At 32.3% G+C, this 23,525-nt stretch overlaps 1 protein-coding gene across 4 annotated transcripts in view; it reads left to right on the top strand.

The window, feature by feature from the left end:
* The window catches only part of LOC149422724 (glycogen-binding subunit 76A-like), a 189,724-nt gene that overhangs the window by 146,502 nt on the left and 19,697 nt on the right, over positions 1-23,525 (top strand). The window contains exon 1 of one of the 4 annotated variants that reach the window (XM_089633479.1): positions 359-939. The exons of the other annotated variants lie outside the window; for them this stretch is intronic. Within the exon in view, the coding sequence (XP_089489605.1) occupies positions 889-939 (51 nt within the window). The 5' untranslated portion in view covers positions 359-888. Of the gene's footprint in view, positions 1-358; positions 940-23,525 lie in introns of those variants that run through there. 4 annotated transcript variants of the gene reach the window in all.

Genomic DNA, 23,525 nt, shown 5'->3' with positions numbered 1-23,525 from the left:
AAAAAGCCGAGCGAATTTAATGACACCAGGGCTCACTATTTGAAAGCTTAAAGTGGCACAGACAAAATTTTCAGCTTTATAACTTTTATTGAGTGCTAAAAAAATAAAATAGAATTTTAATTAGTAATAAATCTTTGAGAACGACCCACGAGGAAAAATAAATTATGTTACTTCTTTTAGGATTGATAATTGGATTGAAAAGCGATCTTTGCGGACTCTTCATCACAAATGGCAGATAATAAATAATTGAAATCCTTAATTGTATCAATTCGCTGACTGAGTTTATAGTCTGTGAGTAAATTAATCCCCATATATAAAGCGATAAGAATGGCACGACCGCTTATTCTATCCCAAGCAGTCCACTGGTTGACAGCTCTGCAGTACGACCAATTGTCACTCGCATTAGTCGCATTTGAAAAGAGAACGGCGTTGCGAGCGCACGCGAGAAAAGTTACAACTAGCGGATAAACCTGTAAAATTTCGAAAACCATTAAACAGACATAATATAAGAATATAAACAAAAGTGTTGTGTTGAAACTTATAGACTGATTTTGAGAAAGTTGCCATCTGCCGAAAAAAAACTGTGTCATAAAAATGAAATTTGTTGTTTTTAGTGTATTTCGGATATTTTTATAAGCTTTAGACTATTTTTTATGGCTTTTAAAAGTGGAATTTTGAACGTTTTGCTATAAATTAAAAAAAAAAAAAACTTTGATAAAGTTTTGGTTGAGATATTTTTGCAAACAGATCTATTAAATTGTGACACACTTTTCAGTTTGATAACTCTTGAACCGAAAAAATTATACATTGTAAATTTTTGCCATTATCACATTTTTGTGATAAAATACTGGTACTTATTTGTTTAGAGAATAAGATAAATATAAACAAATGAAAATGGACGTGTCCCTCGACCAGCGGCCGGCCATGTTTTTGAAAAAGGTAAAGATCAACTTTTTTTTCATTATTATTGAGCCCTACTTATCTTAGTGTTGTTTTGATTGTCATTTTATATTTGGGTGATTTTCAGATTAACCAAACATCTGTGGTTTGTTTTTATTCTGCACAGTTACTATTGTTTAATTAGTCTTATCGTGTGACGGTTTACATCAAGATGTAGATTGTAAGTTAAAATTCTATTCTAAAGTACCGGTTGTTATCTTAATCTTCATATGTCTATCTATACTTGCATTACGATGATTTTCATTTTGGAATAAAGTAGGTCAGTAATAGTCTGTATCATTTTATTAATAATCCACGAGTGTTTTTCACGGAAATTTTTGCTTGTAGTTCCAAAAGCAATATATATATTTATAGACTTAAAAAAAAAATACGCATATACTTAATGAATTTATATGACTTAATTCATCGCAGACAGAACAATTAAATGTTTTTTTTAACAACCTAAAATTGTAATATTTAATCGCTGAAGTCGATATTAGCGATTCTCAAATCAAAATTTTAAACCGAAAATTCAGAAAGATATCTCGGAACGGTCGCATTCGGAACTGAACCCAGGACCTTAGCCTTGGCGGGGCGCTGCTACCACTGAGCTAAGGCGACCCTATTTCCTTCGGTCGTATTTCACTGTATCATACTTTGACTAAAAACTACCAAAATTACGTTTAATTATTTTTTGTTACTAGCGAATTTTAAAATCACGAGAAAATGGAAAAAAAATGTATTGAAGGTGGATGCTGGGTGGCATTTTTAAAGAAAGGAAGGAGAGAACGTTCTGGGAAAGAAAAATATATGAGGGGTGGGTAGGAATCGAGGGACCAGTCGGAGAGGCCAAAGGGTCTTCCCAAACCAGCCCTTTTCGATACGGTACGCCACGCAGCTAATCGGCAGGCACATCTTGGACACACCTCATCCGAAATCACCAAACGTATCGAACCACTTGAGGTGACCTATGGCAGAGGCGTTGGTTATCCAATAAATGGTTCCCGGTGCTGCGATATCCAAACCCGCCTCCCAAAATTTTCATTTTCTTAACGCATACTTTTATTGGCTGCTATTTTTATGTATGAACGCAAGAGTCTCCCCGAACTAAATTTAATCTAAGTACTTACTGTCTTGGATAAATATATCCGTTTTTTTTTATTTTAATGTGCGATATCTATTGACTTTTCTGCATGTCTCTGGTGTATATTTTTATTTTAGAAACAAATGATTGTTTTTTAATTATTATTTTTTATTTATTTATTCTTCATTATAAGCACCCCCTGAACTGCCAATTTACTTTCAATGAGTAAAACTGAAATTGTAATATTTAATGATTGAATGATGCGACTGTATATTTTACTGATTTTTCAGCTTCAAATATTCGTTCGAAAATCGCTAATATCGTCTTCAATGATTAAATATTACAATTGTTATTCAACGCACTTTGTTTATAGTAATTATTATTGTTATCAGTAAGAATTTTGCCTAAAACTAAGTCGCCAAGACAATTAAAACTAATAGGAGGTTTGTACTAACGACAATCTGAATTGTCCCAGATTTAACTTTAAAAAATAAAACGAAAATGCTGACGTTTAACAAATTCATAATTTATTCAACTAATAAGTTTTCTTTTTTTTGTGTGTTTGTCAGAAGGATTTAGTGCCACGGAATTAGATAGTGTCATTGCTTAAGAATTTTGAGTTTTGAATTCATGCCCAAGTTTTGATATATTTATAGGTAACAAACGAGAAACGTACGCGGTGTTTCTACTTTCAACTGTTTATATTTAATACAAAGATGTAGCGATTACGATTTCGTCATGTAATAAGCATCTTTGGGTTCCGTGGGTGTTGTCAAAAATCAGTAAAATATTTTTAAAAAATACAACGATGAAAGTAAACGATTTGATTTCATCATCGTACCGCTAACCGAAAATAAATTATACTATGCTGTCTAAGATTCATCAAACCGGGTAAACTAAACCAGAACTCTGTATAAATATTAACCGTCTTACTAATAAACGTGTTTTAATTTTACACTACTAATAAAACACCATTTACCCTACATTAATGGTTATTTATCAGTTGTGTAAAATCTAAAACACGTGTATTAGTAAGGCCTTAGCTAATTTGGAAGTTGTAAGCGAACTGTAAATATTGATAACTTCAGGCAAGGGATTTTTCCAAAAAAAATATTTTAATGTAATCAAAAATATAAATTCATTTTTTATTTCACTATGCAAAATTTATTTTATAAATTGCTCCCATGTTTTGTTTATATACGTGCACCTTATATGGAGCGAATAGAAAATTTATTTTATAAATTGCTCCTATGTTTTGTTTATATACGTGCGCCTTATATGAAGCGAATAGAAAATTTATTTTATAAATTGCTCCTATGTTTTGTTTATATATGTGCACCTTATATGAAGCGAATAGAAAATTTATTTTATAAATTGCTCCTATGTTTTGTTTATATACGTGCACCTTATATGAAGCGAATAGAAAATTTATTTTATAAATTGCTCCTATGTTTTGTTTATATACGTGCATCTGATATGAAGCGAAAAGAAAATTTGAATTATTAAAAATCAAGAATGAAAATCTGGCTGAAAGAGATTAATGAAAAAACTCTAAACAAAACATTAAAAATGACATAGAAAACTAATAAAACAGAAATAAATAACTTTAGTCCGCCTCAGCACAGGTCACCCTAGTGAGAAGTGAGGAGGACTAAGCAATATAACTTACTATACATATAACGTACCATTCAAAAACACAGCAAATCTCAGGCAAAATACATGTAACAATTATTTTACAAGCAATAATTATTCGCCTGAAACACTCATCCACATTGAAAAATCTCCTGATAAAAGATACATGACGCCAATGGGACAGGTCGACAGCTCTGACCACTGAGCTATGGCGGCTTATCTCTTATCCGCGAAATAATTCAATATATACTAGTGTTTCATTCAACAATTACTGCTTGTTACATTTTTTCACCTGAAAACAACCAACTTTATTTTATATGAGTCCCGTTGGCGTCATGTATCTTTTATCGTGAGATTTTTCAATGTGGATGAGTGTTTCAGGCGAATAATTATTGCTTGTAAAATAATTGTTACCCTTTGTGCTATGCATAAAAAATCTTGTCTTAAACATTAGTTTACCAAAAAATAATAATTAAAAATACATGTTACCAATTCCGATCTGTAAAAAAACTTTGGGTCAGCAAAACTACAAATACTTAGGAAAAAATTTCTTCAATAAATTGCCAGAAAATATAAGATCACTAAATGATAGTTTCAAAGAAATCAAAACACAATAAAAAAATATGCTGAAAACCTAAACTAAATAAAAAAGTAAATAAATAAAAGAAAAACAAAAATTTTAAAAATAAAATAAACATCTAAGAAACTAAACAAATAATACCCCATCCCATACACACAAGCAATTGCTTATTATGGGAGAACATTGAAAAATAATAAATATTTATCATATCATAATAATATTATCTTTTATCTTATTACTAGTGAAATATATATATGTATATCACAAAAAAAGAAAAAAAAATCGTTTCTCCCACATAACGAAAAAAAATATATATATAAATATAAATATATGACATCATATTTTGTATGTACAATGTTTAAATAGTCGCTATGATATAAAAATAAACGTTGTCTAAAATATATGAATTATTTGTAATCTTATGATTATTGTCAGAATAAGTATATTTTCATCACTAAATATTATTGATTATGGGACGTCAATGAAAGCAATTTTGCAGTGATAATATAATTTCGGTTTTGTTTACGCAACAGTAACATTTCTGTTGTGAATACATAACATTCTAAAATTCAAAAATATTTAATTCTTATTATATTTTCAGTTAGTAGGTACCTAATTAATAATTTCTTTATGCCTTATTGACTCCTCCGCTTTTCTCAATCAAAACCGATTAAACGGTAAACTAACTAAAAATTACAGAAAATCGTGTGATTTTATTCCATAGCGTAAATTTAATTTAACACAATAGTTTTATTACTGTATTGATAATTCGTGCTCAACTATTTTTAAATAAAATGGTAATGGTGTCTTTTAATAGAAACTTTAAATAAATACTCGTAATCGTAAACAGATTGTCCGACGAAAATGTAAATTAGATAACACAAACCAGTTTGTTGATCACGTTTTCATCGCGTGCCTCTCTCTGTATTTTTATCAAATCAATCAAGCCAGCAGGGAACTTACCTTTTTGGGAAAAGGTGTTTGTCATAAATACGCCGGGATACCTGTTCTATTGAACTCATTGCGGATTCGATTACGTGAGTTATGAATTTGTTTAATTGAAGTGTGATTAGGGTCACTCCTTTGCATCTAAGATCTTTTAAGGAAAGTTTATAAACAGATCGCCCATACCTAACATGGGCCCCAAATGCCAAGTGGAACTATAGCGATCATATATTGGGAATGCAGTGAAATGGCGTCGACATCTCATGAACACGCATTTCAAATAAAAAAACGGCATAGGGTGGCGGGCTTCTGTGGGCGGTGGACAGGAGTTTGCCGGCCGGCCGGAGCGGTACATGACGCCGCTAGCGGTTGGTTTGTGTTTTTATTGTCTCCGCGCGAATTTCAAACCTATATTGGCTCAAAATTTCTGGGATGTGGTGGAGAGAAAGGCGAAAATATATTTTGGAAATAGTCCTGGGTCTATCACAATCGACCCGACCTTTTTGACTCGATCACGAACCACCAAAGGGTCGCTTTTTCAAAAGAGATTGCTTGGTCTACACAAATCATACATCTATTTTCTACTTGCTATACATAACTAGATATGTCTGGTATTTTTGTATGCATATTTAAAAGTACCCGATCACTTTGCCAGTGGGTTACGTTCCATTCAGGACCAGTTGGAAAGTATATAACAATTTGAACATACTCCTCTGCCTGGAGACAAAGGAAATATCATTTTTTTATTATTATAATCAATTTCAATAGCTATTTTCTACTTTTTCCCACGTGTATCTTTAGTGCCTCTGTAATATGAGTAGGTTTTTTAAATATTCAGAATCATTGATTTTAAAACCCTATTATATTCATTGATAATAAAAAATGCGTAATTTAACAAATATGTATAGATTTACTATATGTTTTGAGCAATTTTGTGCTTCACTATTCAAGTTTGTTAATAATGTGACACCGATAAAAGTAAATACAAACCTGTAATAATTTATCAGTATTAATAATCAGATGACGCCGTTTAATGTGTTAACTGGTTTATAGAATCAATTGCATCATTTTAACTGGAATTGCACACTAAAATGTAAAATGTCATAAATCATATTTTTGTCGATAATTAGATCCACCTTTGTAAACTTTCAACCTCAGATATTGTTTTATCGCGACAAATAGCTTTATATATTATTATTTTGGTATTCAAATGTTCTGTTTAACCTCTGAATTATCTCTTTTGAATATTGTAAGAACGTACTTTCTAACTACATATCAAATGATATGTACTTTTGTTTATTATGGATTGCAGACATTCTTGTACAATAATGTGTTCTGATTAGCTGGTATTTTGATTGGTAAATTTTCAAATTAGTGCTCATGTATTTACTAACTTTGATAGTGATGCAAAAGTCATCAAGTCAGCACCATCAGCTTCAACCTTTAGAAAGTCTTATCTAACTCTAGGATAAATCTCGTTGCGGCCCCTATGTTTCCTCCCTCCTAAAACATGGTTCTCTTCAAGACCCATGTTCACTCCTTCCTCTCCTCAAAAATACCCTCCACATAGCGTCCTCAGAGATGACACAGACCCTAAGGGAAATTATTTTCCTCCTGTGTGGAGTTAATGTAATTTATTCTTCAAAATTGAGCTAAATACGTGATTTTTCATTACACCCCCTCCCTCCCCATAACGAAATAAAAAATAGTATTTTGTGTTTCCATTTATTAAAACTGCATGTTTTGTACATTTCAATGTATTTCTGGTGTAATTCAGGCATATGCTTATGTGCATTGTTAGGTTATCATTATCAGTTATCACTCATATCAATTTATATTTAATCCATAGAAGATATTATTTCTTAATTAGCTTAAATTTGTATACCTATATATTTATGCGGATTATTTGGATACTTTCTCTGTGCACTCTGCAATTGTTTATTTTTTAACCGTGTTTTTTCGCGATATATTGGTGTTTACAAATAATGCTTTATGATAAATAAAAACACGCCGATTATCATGCAATTACAAGAAGTAATGTTTATAATTATTGATCGCTTGCATTCAGGTCATTTCGGCCGTCTTTGTGTCAATGACACGATATTATCGCTTCTTGAAATTAAAACAAAACCTTATATTATTATAATTATTATTGATAATACGGTAAATGCTTTTTTTATCTCACATTAACATCATTAAATCCATTCTTTGTAAGTTATTATCATAAAATTATTATTAACGGATAAAAAAACAACTGGTAATGCCCTTTTTTTTAAAAAGTATATATACATTATTTTTAGATGTATATATATTTTTTTATGTGTCTCAACTGCTCCCATTTGTCTGGAGTCAGTGAGACTATGGTATCCCAAATTGGGCTATGTTGTACGGATGAAGGTAGTGGGGAGGATAAGGAGTTCAGGAAGAGGAAGGTGGGGAAGATTTAATCACCAAACCCTGCTAAAGCCATTTCAAGCAACGTTTCAATTCTGAATGGTGGCATTGCCGCAAGTATACTATATATTATATTAAATTGATAAATTATGCAATAATTTCATTTGCGCACGCCAGGATTTGAACCCGCGACCTTCGGATATATAGTCGAGAGCCTTACCATGGAGGCCGTCAAGTATTAAATTCTCTTATGCTTTAAAATTTGTTATAATAAAATTTCCTTGTGTATTTTATGTTTGGTTAACGTAGATCGCCGAGTTCAGCAATTGGTAATGAAAACATTGAGTTTGTATTTACCAATAAAAACAGTAATGTTTTTGTTATCATTTGAAATAAATAAATATCATATTACTAGGAGATGTACCTACCTACAGTATTATGTGTGCATAATTCTTGTCGCAATTATTTTATTACTAAGGTAATTACTATCGATCGCTTAAACATTGAAATGCCAGCGAATTCACTGTGGGTTTGCTACTAGTTCACTGCACCTGCCTCGGTTTTATGGTATTTTGAACCTTTAAAAATACTCCTAGCATACTAAAATAAATTTTATTCGTTTGGCAAGTAAATAATATATCTTAATATTATTCTAGCTTGTCGTTTCGTCACTTGCAAACATTTATTTTTTATCTGCTAAAAAGCACGTCAAAAATTCCTTGCTAAGAATCTGAATTTTTTAATTTTCAAAAGTTATAGTAAGTACTGTATATATTTACGGTAAAGCATCATACAACACATAATTATTATTATGAAGAATGACTTTTTTGTTAGAAGACAACTCAAAGATATTTTTTTATAACATTAGAGAATAAATTTTCTCCAAATGTAACTATCCTGGAGAAACCATGTAGGATAGATAAAATATACGATTTTCATAAATATATAAACACATTATTTGGTAAGACAGTTCAATTTATAAGAATATAATTTTGTAAAAAACGATTATTACCAAAATAGCTCGACATTTAGCTGGCACAGGGTTAAACAATCCAAAACGAATGCATGGTTTACACGATTCAATTCGTTGATCAATATTTATTGAACGCCATTAATTGAACAAGAAAGGTCTCGTGTTATTAATTAATATTCAAAACAGCGCCCAGCGAAGTTGTACGCCTCAATATTTTCTAATATAACATGCATTGTTCAAGAAAAGTACGAGCCAAATAATACTCGTATTTTCCAGAAAATGCTTTAAAACGTAGTTTTCGTTTATCGTTCGTTAAATTCTCCTACTATCACTACACTAAGCGGAAAATGTGGCTTGTGTCGTGATGGAGAACTTAGTCAGTCGAGGAATTGAACGCACGACGCTTGGGTAGGACCCAAACGCGATGCAAACTCAGCCACTGAGCGGTTGACAAGATTTTTGCTATTTTACATACAGCTGCAAATATTTTTTTGTTACCTCCCTGAAAATTATCAATCATCGTAATAGCCTCCATATTTATTTGGCAGCGACCGACAGTGCCGACACAACGAAGCAATTTGAAACCCTTTCGCGTAATTTTTTATGCTGTCTACTCTTATTTTAAAAAATGGGTTGCTTTTTTGAACTGGCCTACTTTTTCACTATGCACTTAGCCATTTTAACTAAGTCTCATTATTTCTAGAAGTTAAATCTACAATATTTTAATGACCGACCTCGACTGGACACGGATAGGAAGTCATTTATTTATTTAACAAAGAATGTTTATTTTGAATTTCTTTTAAATGAATATTGATAACCTTTTAGTATTGATAATCATTGATTAATTTATTAATATCTTAGCGCTACTAGGACAGAAGTCCATCCCTCCATTGTAGTAATAATAATATAATATTTTTTCATAGGAAGCAATCACTTTGTGGTTAGAAATTATATATTAAATCAAATAAAACACTTTGTTTATTAACCACGACTTTTTTATTATTACATCTACCGGTTTCGCTACAATCGAGCTTCATCAGGATGTGAAATATAACTCATTTTTATATTTCATATATTATATTCGTTATATATTCGTTATATTTCACATCCTGATGAAGCTCGACTGTAGCGAAACCGGTAGATGTAATAATAAAAAGTCGTGGTTAATAAACAAAGTGTTTTATTTGATTTAATAATAATATAATAATTATAGGTATGATTTGAGATTTTCACGGCCAAAAGTATTTTTTATTATTTTAGCTTATTAAGGAAATGATGAATAATACATATTTTTATTGAAATAATTGCATATTATGTGGTTGCATGAACCATTGGAATTTCTGCATAAAATTCATATTATTTACAGAAAAACATAATGTGAAATTAAACAAACTAAAAAATAAATATAGAAAAAAAACAACATAATGAAAATGAGAAAACATCTAAAAGATCTTAGAATGTTTGTAATTTACAAATCGATTTGATTTTTTCCAACATGCATTTAGTGAATTGACCCGAGGACAAATGGAAAATATCAGCGTCTGAAAACATATTGTTGTGGGATGTGGAATAGTTTGTTCAATCGTGTATTTCAATTTAAAGTATTAACATGAATTGTTTGTGGGCTAAATTATTGTAGTAATAATAGTTTTACAGAATTTGAAAAATTCATCAAATTTCAAAGTTGAAGTTCTGTGAAAGTTCCATTCAATTTCTGATTTATTTCATTTCTGTGAAGCAACTGACTGAATTGTGATATAAAATCAGAACTAGAATAAAATTTTCACATAACTTTGAAATTTGATGAGTGGTTCAAATTTTGTGAAACAACTGGCGCTTAATGTTTTCAATTTCATTTTAATCCCCTGTTTTATCGATGGCCTTTTTTAATTGATGTAAATATTCTATTTTTATTATTGTGTTTAACGTGTATGCGAGAAAGTTTGTTATCTATGATAGGTATAGGCGGAATGCATTCTGAATTAAAGAAATAGATTAAAAAAACGCGATAGCATGAAGGTTGAACATCGATGCCTTTAAAAAAATGTATTTTTTATATCAGACAATTGATCCATCGTTGAATGAAGCATCGTTTAGTTTGGTGTGTAATCGATCACTATTACAAGGCCGGAAAATCTTGTGTACTTATTCTGTTAATTTTTTTTTTCATTTGCCGGTTGCTTAATAGTCTTTAGGACAGTATAGTGCACAAATAACGGTCTCCTGAGAAATATGCGCTTTTTAAGTAGTAATTCATAAATATTTGGACGTTTTTTGCCTTAGTTTTACTTATAAGTTATATAGTTATAAGTTATAACGTGCAATATTTACACAAATGCCACAAAAATACCCACCTCCTCAAATGGGGTCGTGAAGTTTTATAATCAGTTAAAAATAGTTTGTTTAACTGAATCCTGTGTGACTTGTCTTTTAACTATTTTTCCGTATTTGCACTTGGACTGGAGAATGTTAAAGCATATTTTTCTGCCAAGCGCCCTGTTAATGAGATTTCACGGAATTCAAATTTCTGTCATCTTAGAGATTTTTCTTCGTGATTTATAATTCCGAAATCAACTTTGCACAAAATATTGTTTTGAAACGATTTCTGACATTTTATAATAATAATGGAAATAAATGCACACTTATGTTTGTTTGGTTGTAATAATCTATCTAAAGAAAGTGCCAAAGTATTATATAGGTGCCCACATAAAACATATTATATTCTCGGCACGAATGTCCATTATTGTCTATTGACGTTTTTACATTTTTTTTTACGTTTGGGACGGCATTCCAGCTTCGAGTTGCTCCTTATTTTAATGTAAAAGCTGCCGTAAATCGTAAAGCCAGAACTGCGGCGGCGAGACTTGTGGCTGGGAGAGAATAATATCGATTTAAAATATCAAATTGACTATAAGTACGTCTCTCTGTCTGTTCTCTGTAAATACAACCATAATACCATTGAAACCGAACAAAATTTGGATTTTATTTGAAATAAAAATAATTAAGGACTCTTTCGAGACTAAATCCAACTTCTGCAAAGCGCTCAAATGGTGATTTTTTAAAGAGAAAGAACGTAAAATATTTTGCAGCCATTAAGAAAATGTCATTGAACGACCAAGAACTGTGCCAACTTTTGAAGAGTCGTCCATAACAAGACACGTGGTAAGGATAAACCATCCCCGACCACCAATAAAAGAATTGAAAGATCTAATTTCTTGTGGCTAGATGGTGTGGAAGCCAACATCGCATCCTTGGACTTGAAGCAAATAGTATTTCGGCAAGAGTGGAAAAGTTTCATAGAGCCGGCCAGGATCATCTCCAAGGGGTGTAGAGCAGATGATAATTATTACCTACTATTTGAACCCAGCGCAAAACACACATCATCCCCTTCCCATCCTCTAGTATTGTCATCTTTCAGTATAGTACCAACGAAATGTTAGTACTATTATAAAATAACTTGGAACCGTTAGGTTGGTTGTTGATTTACGACTGAGTTACGTGCTATGGCAAAGCAGCATTTTAAGTAGTTAACAGATTCCGTAAAACGTATTATTTTCTATAGATTTTAAATTAACTCTTTCTTTTCCGGGCATTGTGTTATGAATTGATATGAAAAATATTTAGGACAGGAACTATCAATCATCTAAGGTAACTTACAAACAACTCGTTCTTTTCCCACAGGGCTAGGTCCGAAAGTTTAGTCATTACGTGCCTTTGTCCGTGCACGGACTCATTTGCTGTCAATCCCGTTCTTTCCCCATAGGGGTAGGCCCGAAAGCTTGGTTGTTACGTGCCGTCAGACTTCACATCCTGGCACAGACTCCTTTATTGTCAAAAGATTAACATTTGTCTGACCATCTTCTTCTTTGTGGTGCATAGTGAGATGAAGATAGGTGAATCTATTTATGGTATATCATGGTCTTACTCACGGTCTCTTTGCATTAGAATACCAGCCAGTTCAAAAGTATTAGCAGTATCGCTTTTTTATAATAATGGGTATTGTTAATACACAATGAGTATTCTTATTTTATTAAAGCGGTCACAAACATAATTATAACTCCAACAGAACGATTGGAATAATATTGGGACAGGCGGTAGAAATTCTCTTATGTGTGATTCCGAACCTATTGTGGTTTCATTACTAATTTTCATATTTGCTTGACGTTGAAATTTGATCAGTTCCTTCTAACACATTTTTAAATGTGTATAATAATTGTATGTTTCATAGCACGCCCACAATATCTATCACTTTAGAGTTACACTGTTGCAAAATCCTGTCAGTTTGCGATAACCCCACAAAAGGTTGTTGAATTTATCAAGTTGTACGGCTATTGATACCAACCCAGCTTGCTTTGCTATCGTTCAAGCTTTGGAATGTTTGAAAATTGCAATGCTTAAATCTTTCACCGAAACCACTAATAATAATTTCTAATTACTAGTATCATGAACATAAAGCCGGCTTCACACAATATATTAATGCAGTACTTACGTTTTAAAGCTTTTCAAGGAACGAGTACCTACCTACCCGAACAGGTAACAAATGGAAAGCATGGCCAGCGAACCGACAAACGCGATTACCAGTACAAACACTGAGCTATGTCGGCCTTTTGCTCCCTCAATACAAATAACAACTTTATGGCATTACATAACTCTGATACTCAATTCTGCATTTTCTTATTGTGTGTACAATTCCCAGTCAGTTTATATATTTATAAAATTCATATTTAACTGACACTTACAAAGCATTTCTTATTGTGTGTACAATTCCCAGTCAGTTTATATATTTATAAAATTCATATTTAACTCACACTTACAAAGCATTGATACATTGAATCACTACAATAGGCAAGTGTCAGTTCCATGGTGACCGATACAATAATGTAGTGATTTTATTAAGTAACATTAAAATGTAAGATTTTGGGCCTTACTAACAGACGCGTTTCATGTAAATTACCCTTAATGTAGAGTAAATAGCTGTTTCTCAGCTGCACAAAATCTAAAACTTGCAAGGGGACAAATTATGAATAGAATAATTAGAATTTACCTGCTGACTTACTGATTTGGTAGTTTAGCGGGTAATGCGGAATAAAACATAAAAAAATAGTTTTGAATTAATATTATTAATTTCTCCTTAAAGACGCCTCTGGTCAAAACTGCAAGGGTAAAATATTATCTGTTCTTCAAAGTATTATTCAATTAAACCTCAACAAGCAGTTTGTCAACAGGACGTACCTACATGTTCAATTACGATGTGTACAGCGTGTCCGGGGGTAAAGTGTGCTAACTTCGGGAGGTGATTCTATATGATAGTAGAAGTAAAAAAAAATTCAGAAATTCCAATGTACATTTTTCCATTCAAAAATATATTTGCATAGAAGAATCTTTATTTTCCCATAAAAATAATTCATCTGTTTACCTAAAAACATTAGAACACCCTGTATAATAGGATGACTAATTAGGTAATCACTTTTGACTATGTTATTATAAAAGGAACTTTTGGTTTTTTTACGCAAATGATCCACAAACTAAAATATTGAAGTATTTTTTTTTTCTGAGTAGGATTAAATAGATACGCTTCGATCTTAGAACTCTTTATCGTGACTAATTTTAGTTTTTTTTCCGCAAAATTCCGTAAGCATTATAATCAATATTTACAATTCAATTTGTCAATTTCAATTCACCTGAATGCATTATATCACTGGTGTATCAGTATAAAGGTCCATCTCAATCAGTTTGTGCAAAAGTCGCAATAATTTGAAGTGTGTGAAAGCCATTTGCGAATAATACAGTTTTGTTGTATTTGCGTACTCGTGCAAATTAACGTTCATGCAAACTTTTTGCGCGGTATACCGTTTAAAGTCTGAACGTACGCGCTTACTTGTGCAAGGTAGAGCAAATTAAAGTTCGTGCAAGCCGTTTGCTCGGTATGCCGTTTTGATGTCTTAACGTACATGCTTACTTGTGCATATTAGAGTTTTTGCAAGCAAGACTGTACGCGTAGACGTACCCCAAACATTATTTTACGTATAATTTTTTTTTAATAATTATAAAATTCCCTAGTTACGAATGACCTGACAATATTTGAAAACATACTACCATCATTAAAAACGGAAAAATTAAAAACTGCCAATGATGAAGGACTCAGATAGCAGAAGAAACCAGATAAATTTGTCCTGGCCATGATACATTAATTGGTCACTTTTTAGTCTTCTTCGGGAACAATCCCACTGGGACCAAATTATTCGGATTGGGGATATCATAATCCCATTGGCTCCGGTAGTTGCTACTCTTATGCGGTGTCACCAGCTTCTGTGGGCAGTTGGCCTTGCTTTAAACTTGGATTTTAAGGAATAAACATAATATGCCAAGCATTTTTCTGAGAATCAACATCTTGAAAGAGTATCCGTAAACCGCACCGTATTCACCACTATAAAAACTAATTTCTATCACTATTGTTCATTGTTTTACAGAAAAATATACGGCAAAAGGTTCGATAAATTATGTATTAGTGTTTTGCTTGTCGTAAAATTACTTGAACGCTTTAACAATGACTTATTTAGTATCGGTGTAAATTATAAGCATACCTCAGGATATTTACATCCGAATAGCGGGTTACCATTAGTTCAACCGGCCGTGTTACTATTTTATACCTATCATGTATGTACGCTATACTATCGTTAAACTCATGGTATTCCAGTTTATCACCGGCTTCACTGTTCACCTGAAGTTTTCATTCTTGTGCTTAATGCCATGACTTTAAAACTCTAAATAACATCAAACGTGGTCATTATAATATTGAATACGTTATTTTTTAACTAGTTGTAAGTTATTCATTATTACTAGTTGTAAATGGGGATAACGGCCTTTTCTAGGGTCAATAGCCTGTCTAGCCTTATCGGAAGCCTTGAAGTGGTCGGAGGTCTTACTTTCCTGAAGGATGCACTGATAATATGGAGTGCACTGAAAACTGAAGGATGGATTGAAAACAAGAGTGTTGCTCTAGAAATTATTCCGAACTTTCTTAATATATGTAGTAATTGCGTAAACATTTAGAACAGGTTGTTTTACCGGATTTGAACAATTCATCAAATTTCAACTTGATTTTAGAGTTCTGTGTAAGTCCCATTTATGTTTTGTTATGATATTATTGTGGGCCAGTTGCTTCACAGAACTGAAACATTTTTGGGGTATTATGCCGCGTTGCCCTACCTCATTCTTTAGCGAATGTTTCGGACGGCATTACAGTATCCATCATCAGGGCTGATGTATAAAAGATTGTGGTGAAGTGTGTGCTTATATGGTCAAAACTTTTCTCCAAACCATTCATACATCGAGCTAGTCTTTAAAAAAATACTAATTTTGACGATAAACAATAAAGTGAAAACTTTGAAGGTAACAGTCCGTGTTTTAAACATTAATAACAGAAATGAAAACATTTATTTTATAAAGATAGCTAAAATAATTGATTGGATTCAATGAATTATTTATACATCCTCAGAAATCTACCCAATCAATAAATCTGTTCAAGGAAATTTATAAAAAATTGTTAATTTTTTATCTGTACTAAACGTGCTGTTGAGCCACAATTTTATTTACTTTTAATTTGATATTTGCTTTAGACAAGCAAAGAAATTTTAAATGCTTATTCACGCCTTGTGTAATATACTCATCAGACATTTATAGGTTTATTTTAAGACCTAACATTCATACAAAGTTTAACGATTGCATTCAGTTGGCACGTGCAAGACTGTATGTCTGTGTGTAAGTAGCCTTTGACTGTAACGTCTTTGTAAATATTTATTTACGGACTATTGCAGGCTTTCTAAAGAAGTTTAGAATAATTATTGAGTTATATAATAATACTAATAATAAAACTTGAAAAAAAAATTTATCACATTTTAATTTTTTTTTCGGATATATTAGAATTATTACATTTATATGGGTTTTAGTGCAAAGCAGAAATATTCCGACCTTCAGATAGAATAGGCCAGAGGCCTGATGGGTCAAAGGCTGTTAAACTAAATACATTAGTGAAGTGGATATCAATTCTAACCGTTATGTATTCGAAGGGTCTGCTACGGCAACAAGTGAATACATAATATCGTCTGGGTGATTCTTTTAGTGTACATTTGGAATCACGCCAGTTAAATGACGTCTCGATGATTTACTAAATCTTTAAATACAGTCGCTACTTAGTTTAAGTTACTTTCATCAAATATTGATATTTCATCCACGATGTTTTGTCAATACAACCAGTTACCGTCGTGACCCCCATTCAAAAACACTGATTTCGGTTGTATGTCTGTTACTCTGATTTTCTTTGAATTAAAGTGTCATTTTCAAAATTGGATCCAAGTACAAATCTACAATATAATTTTCTTTAATACATTTTTGTAACTACCTTTAAATTATTTTTTTTTACCAAAAAATTATTTTATAATTCTTTATTTGAAAAGTGTGTTGTGTTTAAATTTCTTAGCGACTAAAGTCCTATTTTGTGATTTTTTTAAGGTCTGCGCTTTTTCCATTTTCAAGAAAGCCTTGTTTACTTTCCGAAAAACCATCTCCTACTAAAATATTTTTAAATGTCAATAAATTATGACCAAGTAAATAATCATGCATTCAAATACATCACCCTCTACGCCCGTTTGCAAATGTCGATGTAATGAAGTAACATTGTGGTATACAGAAGTGAATGGTGAAAGACGTCGGAGACGCCCGAGACATTAACAATAGCGAAGCTTTGCGGGGTCCACTAGTTATTTTATAAAATAAGTAAATATGCTAGCAATTAAAATAAAATTCGTCAGGAAACGGCACTCGAAAGCACACTGTTTGGTTTGATCTGCTCAGCACGACATGTTAAAGCACTTCAATTTGCAGTGACAAAAAATAACATGTTTCCATATTCATTTTCAAAACAGAGGTTTACTTGTATAATTTTTTAAATAAATCAACGTTGCATCCTGCTTTTAAATACGTACTTCTTTCCAGATCTTACATTTTAGAGATTCAAAATAAATATGTGTTGACGTTACTCAGCCTGTTAAATTCAACACCGGGTGATGCCAAAAGAACATGTATTAAACTGGAACATTAATAAATTCTGCAAATATCGTCAAAGCAATGAAGTTGTGTCTGGTTTCAATTGAAATTCAAAGAAATAAATTTGTGTTGTGACTGTTTATAAATCGTAAAACCAACAGACCATTGCTTTTCGCATTCACTCGTGCAAGTTCAAGACATCCATTTCAGAGAATTGGGTAATTATTTCAATTGAATCTGGTCAGTGTGTGCAAGATGACATTGACTTCAAGTTGTGCACTTTTTTTATTTTAAAAAATGATAAGTATTTGGTCATGGCTCTTTAATTGCGAAAGTTACGAGGCGAAAGCAAATTAAAAAAAATTGCATCTCTTCCAAGATCTTAACTATAGCGTCTTTAAGTGAAAGATACTTTCAACATCGCCCTGGCGAACCATTCAGAATTGCTTTTCCACGTTGGATTACTGATCTAAATACGAGGGTATTCAACCCTCTTTATCCCCATCTCCATCCCCTCCCCACTCCCTTCAATTTCACAACTAACCCAAATTAGTCATGCCATAATTCCACTGGCTCCGGGCAGTTAGGCTTCTTGTGTGGTATTCCCATTAAAAATCAGAAATCTGTTTTCTAAAGCAACAGAAATATAGCTTACCGATCTAGAGTTGTGGCTGCTTCGTACACATAGAATCTGCTAAATAGTTCTGTTCTATAACTATGATGTAAGTTAGTCGAGCTGAACAAATTCGTACTTGAGTGTTTTCACAACAAGACATTATTTACCACAAAATGAGCCAGGCGTCTCAGATTGGAGTTGTAGCAGTTTCTGGTTTCTTGAGACGTACTGTATTTAATGAGAATATCGAAGCCTTGTAAGGCCTAGCATGCGCTAGTACACTGTCCACTGTCCCCGGACAACTGTTGAACCTTTCACCCGTCCAGTACGTCTTCATTTCTTTTACAACCATTCTACCTTGTTTCTTATCTAAACAAGCCACAGACCCGAGACTGTCGGCTTCTTACCCTTTGGCCATAGTTCATTCAGATTTACCGGCTTCATTTTATGTTCCTTGAGAAAATTCTTTATATTACCATTCTCCACAATTTATTTTCATCTATCTGTACCTTGACTGAGACTGCCTTACAAATTTTTAGAATTCAACACTATTTTTAATAAAAAATAAATATTAACAAAATTATCCAAATATGAATAAGACATTTTCATAGATTAAAACACTTTTATAGGTTTTTTCACCAGGTTTTGCTTTATCCTCAAAAAATAATATTAAAATGGAAATTTAAAAAAAAAATTAAAAATAACTAAACTTTTTTTATTCTTCATTATGAACACCGCTAAACTTCCAAAGCAGTTTCACGATAATGATTATAACACTAAAGGTAGAAGAATAACACTGCGAGTTACTTACAATGCGAATACACTATCAATGAATTAAATGTTTCTTAATTGAAGTCATCCATATATTTTTAGGTTTACTTATTAATTGGTAGCAGAACTTTCTAGAATATTAAATTTATATATCTAAATGTAAAATAATATGATAATAGAAATACTTTTTCAATAAAATGTCACACATTCTGCGAAATCGATTTGGCTCTATCACCACATATGTCAAAGGGTCACAGATAATGCGAAGATAACACCGGAATACTATCGTAAAGAAATGACTGAGCATTATATTATTATTTATTACAGCGGAAAATTTATGGTAAAAATCGGCAGCTACGGGAAAATCAATTATATTCACGTTTATTGCTAAATCTTTTAACCAATTTATTATAATATTTTGTCCTGCAAAATAATGTTTGCAAAAATGTTACTTTGTTTGTGAACTTTGAGTATTGAATTAAAGTATTAATCTTTAAGCTAAAGCAAATAATTATTACTCATTTGACGGAATATGACATAGAATTTAACACTTTTATTTTTTTTTCGCATTCATCAATTTTATGTGGTTAATTCATAGATATCATAAAAACTCCAGTCTCTTTATTATTTTTTAATCAATTTTCAATCAAACAACCTTCTAACTTAAATATCATTATTTTTTAAATTTTATTGTTATAGTTAGTTTTAGTAGTTAAAATAATTTACAAAGTTTTAATTTTTGGTGTGTAGCAAAATCTCTAGAAATCCATGGACAAGTCGTGTGACATCACTAGTCTCAAAAACCTTACTTTTTTTCGTTTTATTATTCTTAAGATTAGCCCCTTTTAACAATGAAGAACACAAGGTAAATGGTTATGTTACGTGATTTTACCACACATACGCCCCAGGGATCTCATTTCCAAAGCATCCAGTCTACTTTCATCCTTCCTCTGCCAGTACCTGTGTCGCCTACATCAGGGTAGGTACTAGCACTCGATTGTGGTGCAAGCATAGCTAGAAGCTAGCAGTAATAGCTTTTAAGTTACAATATTTTCATTGTGATCTTTAATTTTTCAATTGATTTAATATCAGTCACTTCATCAAGGTGAATTTTCCACTCAACATGTGCTGAAAAATGTATTCCTATGAATGATTTATTAAATCATTTTCCTCGCAGTTTACTAACAACTAACAATACATGTGCCTACACTTTGCTGACAACTGATTGAGTATGAACGGTATTTGTGGCCTTTGCCGAAGTATCTTTCGATTAGATATATTTATAAATAAAATAAGTTAATCTAGTACCTACCTATATAGTGTGTGCAGTGTTGCTAAAAGCGTCTCGCATCTAATGCAGTGCACATAATATAATTTTGGTGTCAAGACAATCATAAAGGTGTCACGGCTATACGCTCATCAATTACTGCGGATATTGTATACTTGTATTTTAATACTTTGTATGGCTTGCATTCTACATTATTGTATGGTGCAGTAACGCGGTATATATTGTTATTTTTACTGTGCTTATAAAGCATTTGTTTTCATTATCAATTAGGCGCAAATCGCCTTGAAACGCTAACGGGATACACACGGTAAAGCACAACGCTGCAAACCAATAATTAGATTTTACATCAGTTGCCGTACCATAATTTTTGTAAAGTTTAGATCTCAGATAGAACAACGCAGAAATCGTGTAAAATTATACACATCGATAGACTAATTGAAGAATGTTTTTTGCATATTTGAGATATTCAAATATTTTTTTAAACCGTATCGCAAAGGAAGTGATTTGAGAAATTTTGATGAATTGATAATTTATCGAAAAATCCTTTTGAAGGTCTCAGAATTTCAGAATCGAATCAATTTATTATCTTTCATGAAGAGTGTAAAATAATAATAATTGTGTAATGCTATCTCGTGTATTTTATTTATCAGATTTTTAGGTACCTGAATTAAATATTCACCGGCACTTTTTCACAACAAGAAAAATGAAGCCGGCAATTTTCCAAGAGATAAAATTCAATATGAATTATTATCACAAATCACAATGTCATTTGATATAAGATTAAACTTTAGATTTTATCGAAATGCGTTACCTCATTCTTATTGGAATAATAAAAATGATCTTTTAAATCTTCTCCTTCTTTCAATTTTTAAAATGACCAAAAAACCATTAATCTGTTAATTAAATTAGTTACTTTCGTTGATTAAGATGTCGTACCTACATGAAAGAAAACTAATTTGCTTCTTATACATTTGCGAACCGAAACGCGAACCGAGCCACGAATTACAGGAAAGGAACGAAGCAAACCGCAAGCAGAGTTTCGCGCCATTTGCGGTTGCTTCGTTCCTTTGCCGTAAGTTTGGGTTCAATTCGGCCGTTTGGCTCGCGTATGCGAAAATAATAATAATATTTTCATGATTTGTATAGCGCCGTTATTGTGCAATACTTTACATTAACGATTTTTTACACGTGTTTTATATACATTTGACAGCCTCCGTAGTCGAGGGGTAAAGCTCTCGACTAGCAAGCCGAATGTCGTGGGTTCAAATACCGGTGAGCTTTTAAATTAAATTTTATTTGATTAATTTGTCTTATTATCTAATTTTATAATTTAAAATAATATATTTTATACTTTGACACGATCCATGGTTGAAGATACTCCCAGTATTGCCCTTCAGAATTGAAACCTTGCTTGAAATGGCTTTAGCCGTGTTTGGTGACCAGATCTGAATAGCCAGGTACTCCCCCACATTATTCTTCCCCATACCCTTCTCCTTCCTACAACCCTAAGCCTCACAACATACCCCAATTGGGGATGCCATAGTCTCACTGGCTCCAGATGGTTGGGAGCAGTTGAGACTCTTATGCGGTATTCATGTAAAAAAAATACTCAGTCTGCTTTACATTCTTTCTAACTGAAGTATAACCTGTAAGCAAGTAGGTGTCAATAATAATTTTAAATTCTAAAAGATTAAAACATACAATTTTATACTCTTTAAACAAAAGAAACCCAACTACCAGACGTGATTTTAGATTTTCACGGCCAAAAGATTAATTATCGTTTTTAATTCTTAGGTCCATTTCGCCGTGTTTTGCATCCTCTCTATGTAGCCAACGTTTCGCAAAGCATAATAGTTTTCATTATCTTTCATTGTATTACATCTGTCCTATATGATTTAAGATTTTCACGGCCAAAAGTATTTTTGTTATTTGTTTTTGGGGTATTATGCCGTGTTGCGCTAACTCCTTCTTTAGCCAACGTTTCGGACAGCATTGCAGTGCCCTGATGATGGACACTGCAATGCTGTCCGAAACGTTGGCTAAAGAAGGAGTTAGCGCAACACGGCATAATACCCCAAAAACAAATAACAAAAATACATCTGTCCTGATTTATTTATCGCGATTAAACTACTGTATGTCGAAGGTTCAAGGTACAGAACTCGACAAAGTCGGAACAAATATGCGAAGGTGAAGATTCCGTTGGTCAGAGCCAAAATGACCACAAAAATGTGAGCAGTATTGGGCTACCCGGACCGATATATTCACCAGTGAGATATCCAACCAGAGAATATCTTCTCACCTGTATTGTTACCTGTGATTGCTGCATTACGACGGATGCAACTCATTTAATTAACAGTCTTTTGCTTACTCCTGGTTTTCCGGTCCAACGCTGATAATCTTTAAACCCACGCGAAAAAGATCGTATTGTATAATTTGATTTTAACAAAATGAAAATGAAACGTTCTAGTATCAATTTTTGTAATGTTTCTTTATTTGTAAGCGCGAACTTACTGATATTTTTTCTGTTAAAACGGGACTGCAGGCCTTTATCGAATGAATTGAGTTCTTAACGAAATATTAGTTAAAAGCGAAGGTTTTATTAGGCCTGCGGAACACGTGTCCATACAAATATTGATATTGATATTGAAATACTGATATTGTTGCATTCTGTATTTATTAGGATAAGAATACGAGTTGTCGATATATTCTGAATGACTAATTTTGAATCATTTTTTAACAAGATCATATTACTAAAAAAATACGGGGTATAACGATTATTGTAGGGTTTGGGAAATTGAAAGTATTTATAAAATATTTGCATCTTGAGTAAAATATATTCAGTTGTCATTTTTTTCTTTATAATAATAATAAAATCATTTATTTGCCTACAGATTATTGTACATTACATATTTAGACATCATGCTTGGCTTTACAACATTGACAAAAGGGTCACTGCTCAAACAAGAAAATTTTATTTGATTAATTTGGGTTGTTTACTTACTTTTGTTATTTAATTTACTCAAAAATAATATAGTGTATTTGCGGCATGTTCCAGAGTGGAAGATACTCTCAGTACCGCCCTGGTGTAAGAACACCATTCAGAATTGAAATGTTGCTTGAAAAGGCTTTTGCCGTATTTGGTGACCAGATCTACCCAGCCAGATACTTCCCGACCTTCCTCTCCCTATCTCCTCCCCCTCCCACCACCTTCAGCCTCACAACGTACCCCGATTGGGAATGCCATAGTCTTATGGGACT

This window comes from Hesperophylax consimilis, chromosome 7 (assembly GCF_061612785.1).
Source record: "Hesperophylax consimilis isolate HC1 chromosome 7, BYU_Hcon_1.0, whole genome shotgun sequence".
NCBI lineage: Eukaryota > Metazoa > Arthropoda > Insecta > Trichoptera > Limnephilidae > Hesperophylax > Hesperophylax consimilis.
The sequence above is the reverse complement of the archived record's forward strand: the minus strand, read 5'-3'. Positions and strand labels throughout refer to the sequence as shown.